Source organism: Halictus rubicundus, chromosome 3 (genome assembly GCF_050948215.1).
Source record: "Halictus rubicundus isolate RS-2024b chromosome 3, iyHalRubi1_principal, whole genome shotgun sequence".
NCBI lineage: Eukaryota > Metazoa > Arthropoda > Insecta > Hymenoptera > Halictidae > Halictus > Halictus rubicundus.
The window spans coordinates 7,937,908-7,948,568 of NC_135151.1; the positions used below are offsets into that span (position 1 = coordinate 7,937,908).

The 10,661-nt window shown below is 31.4% G+C and overlaps 1 protein-coding gene across 1 annotated transcript; it reads left to right on the forward strand.

Annotated features, from left to right (window-relative positions):
- Positions 1-544: 544 nt before the first annotated feature.
- On the forward strand, positions 545-4,636 carry LOC143352562 (uncharacterized). The gene is made up of 3 exons (XM_076785164.1): positions 545-691; positions 840-923; positions 2,120-4,636. Exons 1-3 carry the CDS (start codon positions 659-661, stop codon positions 2,318-2,320), a joined length of 318 nt encoding a protein of 105 aa, XP_076641279.1. The 5' UTR covers positions 545-658; the 3' UTR covers positions 2,321-4,636.
- Positions 4,637-10,661: the final 6,025 nt, after the last annotated feature.

The window sequence follows — 10,661 nt, forward strand, 5'->3', positions numbered from 1 at the left end:
CTTACGAATGATGCTGTCGAATACCCTCTTGGCTATCTTACCACCTAATCTTTTTAGTAAAAATGGCTAATAGTACTCGAGATGCAGAGTAACTTTTAAAGCATGTCTTGAGCATGTCTTAAAGCATGTCAGAGTAACTTTTATGCATGATTATTCGAAGTATACAAGATACTCGATTCTCATTAAGATTTGTAATTAAAATTACTCGGTATTTCATATCGTGCGACACGAAACAGTATAATGTGACTGGCGTGCTCCTACATCTCGTCTGTGATATTGGTTCCACAATATTAGTTCCGACCGATACGGTAGAATGTGACACAAAAATGGTAAGGGGGCTCTGGAGCCCCGCGGACGTGAGACAAAAAAATACATTGGGTGATTGGTCTACTCCTGTACCTCGTCTGTGGTCACAGTACAGACGAGATCACCGACGAGAGATTTTCAAAGCTACCAGCCCCCGTGTAGGCTGAGCAGATGTCAGCACTATATCGTGAACGCCGAAAACCCGGGCGTGAGCACTCTCCTATCCTCTCTGTTTTAAAACTCTCGGAGTGCACATATCGATTCAAGCGTGATAATATAACCGTCACTTTTACACTAGCGTTCTGACATTTACGTTTTATTTGTATATAATAACCAGTTACAAATAATCAACATGGAATCCGCTATTGTGCATTTGGAACAAAGTGTAAATAAGCCATAATAACTTTTAATTCTACATTTTATTTATGATTTATGCATTTAATCAGATTATACAGTTTACAAATACTAAATAATGAAGTGTTAGTCTACTGTGAATATTTTTAAATATTGTTGTAATTTTTTCATTTAAATAGGTTAAACAAGCCGATGGAAAATTGGATATGATCGCATGGCAAATTGACACTTTTGAGAAGCAGTTTGAAAACACGGATAGTGAGGTATGTTTTGTTTAAAGTAATGTCTACATTGCGAATTGCAGGATGTTTAGAATATGTAATTGTTGTTTATGATATGAACCACAAAGATAAGTAACAAATGTTATTTGATTTTAAATTCAAATATCAGTTTTATGTTTTAGCAATTGGAATTTAAGTTGGAAAAGCAAAATGTAATAATGCAAAGTGTAATATTTAAAAATTTTATGTTTATTTCCTATAAGGACAAAAAGTCAAATAGTAATCATTATTATTCGCATATATTATATCTAGTTTTTTTTTCTTATAGAGTTGGGCAAAGTTTTATTTGAACAACGGATAAGAGATATGACTAACTACTAAAATTTAATTTGACACTATCGAATAAATATGTAATAGAATAAAAATTTATCCGAATAAGAATTTATTCGTACAGGATGAAATTAAACTGAAATATTATCATAAAATTGCATAAAAACAAAAACAGTCAACAATTATTTGCATAAATCGAATAATTTTGCAATCGATATTCGAATAAAGAATGATGGATTATTTGATTAAATAGAGAGAATACCTTGTTCGGAACAATTTGAATAATGCCCAACTCTGCCTTGTTATATTATATACATACATGTATCCAAATTAGATTTTTAGTTCCCACATTTCTAATGTATTCCTTACATCTTTTCTCAAAGAGTTAAAGCCAGAATAATTATCATTATTGAGCACAGTAATCATTTATGACATAATCTATAAACCAAAATAAAAATGTAATTCATAATTTTGTTAATTAACGTCTTAATTTGTGAAAAACTTTTGGTTATAATGCTGTTGCAACTGAAATTTATTTAAAAATTTTAATTGTGGTTAAAATTTTAGATTTTTTAACTATTATATTGACGCACTAAATAACTTTTGATATTAAAAAAAATTTAAGTAGATGTCATGGATTATAAAATCTACAGGGTGTTCATTTATACGTTTGATTGGCATTGTTAACCATCTCAGTATCATAGTTATTTAGTGTTAATCACAAAGTAGTGGATTATATTCTTTTAGTTTATTTTCCATTTCAACTCTACATTTTTTTCATGCTTAATAAGTCTACATTAATCACTCATAATATAATATAAGCGATTATAATTTAGTGCTGTCATTAAATCACAGATCGACATTTGTATTTTGTTTTTAAGTTGCTGTTTAATTTGTACTTTCAACAGATCTCTGTGCTTCGTCTATTAAGGTCTGTTCATCAAGTTACGAAAGATTATGAGAATCTTCATCGAGAAATATTGGAGGTGCAACAATTACAAAAACAACTTTCAGATTCACTTAAAACACAGTTGTCTCAAGTTGTTGGACATTTTAATTTGCTACGTAACAAGATTGTGGAGCAACACAAAAATCCGCAGCTAAAATAAGATTAGAATATTTAGCGAATCTAATGTATTTTCATAAACTGCCTTTAAATTCTTTAAAATCTGGTTTACTGGTTGAAAGAAAATTTCAAATATTAATAATTAATGCAATAGCATATACTTATTGTTTGTACAGTTATGTGAAACATTCATAAAAAAAATGTATATAAAATTAATGAAGGAAAAAGTTACATTTTTTTAATCATGCAGATATTAACTTCCATAACTTTTAATTTTAATACATTTACATATAACATGTACACATGGTTAGCATATTGTTAACACTAGAACTATCGAGTACTAAAAGTGCTGGAAAAATTATATTCATTCAGACTTTGCATGGCATATTATAATATTTGCAGGAATAAATGAAGTCATTCAATATGTTTTCATAAAAACATCTTTATAATTGTAATAATTACAAAATGAAAAATGGAACTAGTCATCCGTATTGATCTGGTAGTTCTAATGTGAACTTAAGTTGCATCATGAATATAATTATACATTGCATCATTAATGTAATTTACAACATAAATTCCATAATTTATGTCATAAAGTTTTACTAGGCAATTGTAATAGATGCAATATTTTAATTTGTATACATGTCAAATTTAGAAATTCATTTAGTTTATGCCTGTAGGTTTTATTTATCATTTAGCAGCAACTATCTTCTAATGTTTACTTGCATATTAGAGTATACATTTCTAAATTGTTAGATTCTAAATTTTGAAATATAGTATCCTTCTGAAATCACTCAAAATTTTGTCGCAGATTAACTTCAAACTTCAGGGTTATTTATGATCAGACAACTACTGTTATTTATCATACTCTTATTTATCACAGTATTTATTATACATATATTATATATACATATAATATAATCAAATAAGATTATAGTAAGAGTAACACACAGAAAATTAGATATTCTAAATATGTATATATAAAAGTCTGTTTTTAAATTATTTCATAACTATGAATTCAATAATATGAATATTAAGCACAATTACTGTCATAAGAAACTAAATTCGTGTTGCATTGTATAAATAAAAATGAATATATACTTGGTTTTATAGTTACGAGAATCAAGTCTTAATTATATTCATTTATTAGACTTTAAATAGTAATATACAAAGTCTGGAAATTTTAAGATAATTTCTAATAATTTTTTTAAGCAGTATACACATTATTCTAAGTGTAATTTAAGATATTTTAATTAGTGTTATGATGTTTTCATTCTTTACCATAATTAAACACTTTAATATGCCTAACATAGTTCACTAGTAAGTTGTTGATTGTCTGATCTTAAATTCCAATTTTCAGCGGCTTAAAATTGAAGATCTTTAAAGGTTTGCTATATACATATTATATAATATGTATACAATGTGTATGTAGTCACCATTTATTGTCATTGCTACATTTTATTGTTAAGTTTCAGTATGAGTTTTAAAATAGTATGGGATCAATAGATATTATTCACAAGTAACTTATTTGACTTCCTAAGTGCGATATTGGGGCCAATCTATGTGCTTATGTATCCACGCAATATGACGGAACCAGTAAGATTTGAAGACATTACTGTTTTATTTTAAAAAATACATTAATTTTTAAGTAATAATGTATGTGAGTACCAGGTGTACAGTTTATAATCATTATTTATAAGTGGTATCATTTTATACTCTTTATTTAAAAATTAGTACAATTTAACTCTTTGTGGAAGGGAATTTCTTTATACTTTAAGAACATTTTCCATATGAATTAATAGTTTCAACTACTATGAATAATGAAATTATTTGTTTCGCGTCTTCAAGAAAAAAAATTTGATTCTATTTATTTGTCTATGAAATATTAAATTAATTTTTATTTTTATTTCTACACATCAAACAATACTTGAACATTCTCTTTTGAATGTGAAGTGTTTTGCATCCCTCAGTTTATGTAAACTGTGTGATAATAGTGCCAAAGTTAATATAACATTTTGTTTTGATGTACTGTATAGCATAATATTTGAGAGTTTAATGTATGTATGTATGTATGTATGTATGTCTGCAATACATATATGCTGAATGACAGCAAAATAATATTTCTATTTTAAAGTACATACTCAATCAAATTTGATTATTATAATCTGCAAAATGTAATTTTTACTTAACATGTTGTAGATGACAAGTAGTTTCATCATTTTTAAAAATAATCAAAGAATCACAATAATATGTAGTGTTATCTTATCCAAAATTTAGCGAAGTTTAACATTATCTTTCCTTTTGTCTATTACATAATTCTATAAAAAAAAATAACCATTATACATGTAGTTATAATATATCAGTATGGAACTATTTCTTCTCTAATGGTTCTAATGATTCTTGAATTAAGTACATCATACATATTATACTAAAATATGCATGTTTGTGAAATATTCTTTATAATTGACAAACTAAGTTTCTATATCTTCATACTTTATACATATAATTTATGTGTTCAGGAATTCTATTTGTTATAGTTTTTAAGATTTTGGTTAAAATAAATGAGATTTATAGTATGTTTGTACTTGTATAGCATAGTGAAAAGTGGAAATGTATTTTACAACAGGAGAGTAATGACAAAAATGTGCAAAGCTTAGACTTGCATAAATTAGGATATGGAGAATAATATTGCCTTAAGACACAGGTGTGCGTGTATTGAGCTATATGAGCTATATTGAAGTGCATGTTATTATAATAATTGTAAGTCAAAAATGTCTGTTACATACATTAATATTTAGTAATACGAAGTACGTGTTTTCCAGTTACATTAATTGGTCAGTTATATAAATTTCAAGGAAATATTTTCATTTTGTATTGAAAAATTAAGGTTTACATTGCTTTTATACATCAAAATTGCATAATTTATGTTTTACTATTCCAAATGTAATACAATTTTCACTTTTAAAGTAAGTGTCCAAAGCTTGTTTCAAAAATTTCTCTTCTACAATTTAAAATATTTCTATGTTCTTTTTTTTTTTTTGTTGTTCACTATTAATACTTCATTAAAAACAAGAAACTATGTAACTCTTTTCATAATATTATCCTGAATGGAGTAACTGAGTTTTATTTTCAAATTATTAGATATCCTTCACAAACTCAAAATTTAATCACTTATTAAACGTAGACACTCTTCGCGAGAAATCCCTCTAAGTCAATATTAATAATTTGGGAAAGAAAATATTTGTGATACTCAGTGACTCACACGTTCATCAGGGCTAATTTATATTTCAGTTAACCAAACATGTGTCTTATTAAACTCGGACAAATAAACTTCAGTTTTTGTGTAAACAATGGTAACTGAAAATATAAATCAGTTCCTAGATTGATCTCTAGCCTTTACCTAAGTAATTCAATTTCATCTACACAGAATTGTATTGATACATATACGTGTAATCATATTATAATGGCGTCAATCACAGTCACGTGTCTACATCCCTTTAAAAAGTTCACATCATTTGATTTTTTTATTTGATTTTGGTTAACATGTAGAAATAGCTAGGTACTCAGTCCATCAGACCATTGTTATCCGAGATTTGTCCATATCAGGAACCATACATCTTGGTTCGAATGCGAAAATATTTACCCCTCTTGGTTGTCTCTTCTCTTCAGGGTTGTATATTCTTCAGTATAGACCGAACCTTTCTGAGACCCTTGACTACGGTGTTCTTCATTTACCACCTCCTTCGTCTCTGAAGATGACCGTCCACCGCGCTTTACTACAGCATGTTGCATTGTCATTTGTTATGTCAAATATTGGAGCCGGAGCTGCCTTGTCCTACATTGAAGGGGTAATCGCAGCCATAAAGAGTTTGACCACCCTTCATTTCCCTTCATACCCTTATCCGCTAAAAATTACGTTCGACGTGGATTGCTCCATGTAAATCAGTGCTGGGCACGGTTGGGGCCCCTCAAATGCTTGCTTCCCCCACCAACCTCTCTTTCATGCAGCGCGCACCTTTTTCGCGTTCGCTGGTGTCTCATCTTCGTTGCCCCACGGCAGAGCCGGCCAACTGGCGGCCCATGGACTGCACACTGTTTCTTTCCCTGTCCTTAGTGCCTACCAGCGTCTCAAATCATTCGACTGGTATCCTAAGAAAGAAATAGCGTGCGGCCCGCGGGACTCGGTCCCGGCTTCTGTCGAGCTAGAAGTGGCGCTGAAGAAGTTGACGGCTGAGAAGAAGTTGCCCGGCTCTGGCCCACGGTTACGGCGCTTACTGGAAGGGAACAGTGGAGGATATGGTGGGGACGGTTTTGCCTCAATTGTCAAACGTGCTCGGCACTGATGTAAATCAATATTCTAAACAATATGCAGCGACAACTTTTCGCGGTCTCTTTGACTTCAAATCTATTGTATAGAGGCCTTGTTCTGTTTTTGTTCCTTCCAAGACTTTATTTTCATTTACAAATACCTGTGCTTTTTGCTTAGTGAACAATACATCACCTCCTTGATTGCATTTAGTGACAACAAGTTCGTGCTCAGATTTGGAACATGCATGATTTCATTCAGCGTACACTTGTCAAATGTTATGCTTCCCACTTTCTCTGCTTTTATAAATTCTGATTTCCTGGTGGTCCCCCTACCTCCATGTTTATAGCCTTTACAGAGTAGAGCTGTTCTCCGCAGTTGATCATGTGTGAGGTTGTTCTTGAGTCAACTACCCATGATGAACTAGACACTTTGTAATACTGAGAACTAATTATGGCTTCTATTTAATAATCAGTTGTACACAAAAGGAAACGGTGTTTCTCATACATAGTGTCGAAACCGACTGAATCGTAGTGTACTTTTTCCCTCCAGGCGTCTCTCATAGAGGTGTGAGCACGTCTGACTCAAGGTTGCCAACAATTATACATTTAAATGAGCTCTAAATTTAAAGAGGACTAAAAGTGACTATTTTAATTATAATACATACATTCTACTAAAAATTGTTAAAACTCTGAATAAATAAATTTCTGTTTTTTCTATAAAGTAATGAAAAACAGTCGTTTTCAGAGCTCTTTAAACATTTAAATGTACAATTGTATATGCGCGTCCTCTATCGGTGTAACAGATATTTGATATTTGATGGCGTAGGGGGTGCTGTACCAACCATCCGCTGCAAATCTGTTGCCTACGTCTCCTAGCAAATTCTGCTGATTTTCTGCCATTGCCAGGTTTGGCTGACTGGGTTCTTACAATTGTAATCTATTCTTTTTAAAAAAACGTAGTTTAACCGTCTAGTGAAGTTTACCAGTCCAATAAATTACAGTTAATTACGAATTCGAGCAAAAAATTGTACAATTTTTTAATGTTGTGCGTATTTTACAAGAGCTAGCAGAGTGCACACATGGAAAGATTCTGTAACTGAATGTCCCTCTTGTAGTGAATTTGGAAATATGTATATGCATTTTCGGCCTAGTGTAGGGAGGGGTGTATGACTCATTAGCAGTTCGGGGTCATCCTGACACGTCACAATGCTGTGCTCAAATCAGATTCAAAGAGTTTATATGGCAGAACCTCGTACAAATATTTCCTATTTTTTCATTTTTCCAATTTCGATGTATTTAATTAAATTGAAATCTTGAAAGACGTCCAAAATTGTAGTGTGCTAGATTATTTTTTTCCCACGGGATTTAAAATAACATAACTCACTGAAGAGCATTTTTCTATTCATTAAAATGAATAGAATTTTCTTTTAAGTTAGAAGCACAGTTTCGTTGTATAGTTTAGTACCTCGGTATGTTCAATTCAAATCAACGCAAGTAGGATATGTTTATATGATGCGTTGAAGTACATGTGGCTGTGATCAGACGATAAATAAGTTTAGTGCACACGAAAAATGATTTTAGAATAGACATAAAATATAAGCTAAGAGAAAAATGGTCTGGAACACATTTAAAACGTGCCAAAGAGCTTTAGTCAATTATTATCGTACATCACATAATTTGTTTGACGCCGATTTTATAACGTCGGCGTTTCTATGTAGTTTACATATCACATTCTCGCGTTTTTCGAGAAACCATTTCGCATTTTACTCATGATAATTCAAAAAGCCTCGACGATCCTTCATTTAAGATAAAACCAAATCAAATGTTGTTAGTGTGCGAGGAATTCTTTACTAAAAGCGCGGTACATTTACAGCTTTTATTTCAATTATTTCTACACTTTAGTAAGTTCAAGGAATAATTTCATCGAGTTGATAAGTAAGTGAATATTTTATAATTTTGTTAATTAATAAATGCAACATATTACATCTAGTAATTAGACTAATCCTTTTTCCGGATAAATTAAGAATATCGTTTAAGAATGATTTAAGGTAATGGGAGGCGGATAGAAGGTAATAGTTAGTTCTAAAATGAGATTATTTTTCGAAATGTTATATCTAATTTTGTCATTGTAATTTTTGAAATTTCGAGGATTTTGATGCAAATGCGAAATTAGAAGTGAGTTTTGGATTTAATAAAGATCCTCGCACATTTCTTACGTTTCTAAAAATGTTATAAAAATAAATCTTTAACGCATGTTTCACACTTAGATAAGGAAATAAGCGTAATATATCGATTACTATCTTATACATGTTTTCAATTGTTTGCACGTTGTGTCAACTCAATTGTTGAACAGTTTGAAAAATTTATGGATGTTTTGCGGATAATAACAATTTCGTTAACAACATTTAGACATGTAGTATATTACACAATATAAGAAATGAACCAAAATTTAAAAATCGATAAATCGCTTAATTATTGTACGACACAAGATTGCTCAATCCTCTGGTGTATGTTAAACATAATTGTAACACAACAAGAAAATTGTATCCTCTTAGACATTTACTACACTATTACATAATAAATTGTTAACACTGTAGCAAAACATTAATGAGAAGTTACTTTTGTCCCGTATAATTTGTCTTCCTCCTTCGCATAATATACTGCAGTTATACACAATAGAGAGTATTCATGCAGTTATTGACCAGTGTTTACTTCGTAAACGGCGAGTATACGGAAAAATGAACATGAAATGAAGTAAATTAGTAGTGTTCATTATTTTCTTATTTTTGCAATGTCTGTAGAGCCACAAAAATCACTTTAATCATAATTCATCTGTTTAACGTAAATCTATGTTTATGCAATATGTTACGGCAGGGAGTTCTAACTTGTTCCCCTCCGAGAGCCGCAAGGTCCCCACTATTAGTTAAACATCTTCCCACTACTACATACAGTAGTAGAACACCCTGTATTAGAATACATGTTAGAACTCCCTGTATTACGGTATATGTTAACTACAAGTGTAAATTAATACAGTTACGTTTACTTAAGCCATTGCAGTATTGACCATCCGTACTCCCATCTATCAAAAAACTTTAAAAATTTCTGCCTTAACTTCAGTTTAATCTTTTTTAATCTAGGTTTATCAGAATGATGAAAGAACTCGCTTCCGAAATTTGAAAAACGGGTGTTTTAAGGGCAAGAGCATTTTCAACTGGTCTGGTTTAAGTCATACAGCATGCAATACAGCAAATGAATCTTGTTGACACTCATTTTATAGTATTTTTTTAATATTGGACAAAATATTGTTCTAAATGTTTCAAATGCACTTTCGAACTTATTTAGTAAAATTGGAAATATTTGTTTCAAGATTGACTGAAAAAAAAGAACGAAGATAAGGAAAACTTTTCTGTAGCCAACGGAGTCTTGGTGTAACATCCATCAACAAGGAAAGTGCAACAACCTCGGAAACGTATTATCAATAAATTGAGTGGATCCACCGCATCGATTAGAAATTTACGAGAAATCGTGCAGTCAGGATCAGTCTCCGAGACGATTTGCAATTTCCTTTTCACAGTGTTTGCGTTGCACTCTGGAACCAGACTCTTTCCGCTCAATTTCCATCGCGTGTCCTGCGAAAGTACAGCTTCACGGATATTTCAGTAAATCTATTTGAATTTAGACGTGGCGTGTCGTGCAGCATAGACTACAGTGGTCGAGAAGAAACTTTTAAAATTACAATTTCTATATAGAGATGCATATTACTAACATTAGCACTAGATGGTTTTTACATTTATCTAATTTGGGTTATCTCGTCACAATCGTGCGTTAACGATCCATTTTGTTCGACACGTGCAGCGGACAAAAGTAAGTTTAAAGTCTTTTGCATTGTAATAACAATGCTATGAATCTGCCACCAAAATTTGTATACAAATCCCGACCTATCTATTTCCGTGTTAGGCTCAGTATTTGAGTATAAAGTTTGCAGGCGGAATTCCATGCCAAGTCGATGGCAGATCACGGCCAAAACTTGCCCTCATGAAGAGGGCAGGTCGATCGCACCAACAGCGGACCTCTTT

Coding starts and splice junctions, on each gene's coding strand:
- LOC143352562 (XM_076785164.1), top strand. CDS start 659: ATGGAATCCGCTATTGTGCATTTGGAACAAAGT. Junction 692..839: donor TTGTGCATTTGGAACAAAGT/GTAAATAAGCCA, acceptor TCATTTAAATAG/GTTAAACAAGCCGATGGAAA. Junction 924..2,119: donor TTGAAAACACGGATAGTGAG/GTATGTTTTGTT, acceptor TACTTTCAACAG/ATCTCTGTGCTTCGTCTATT.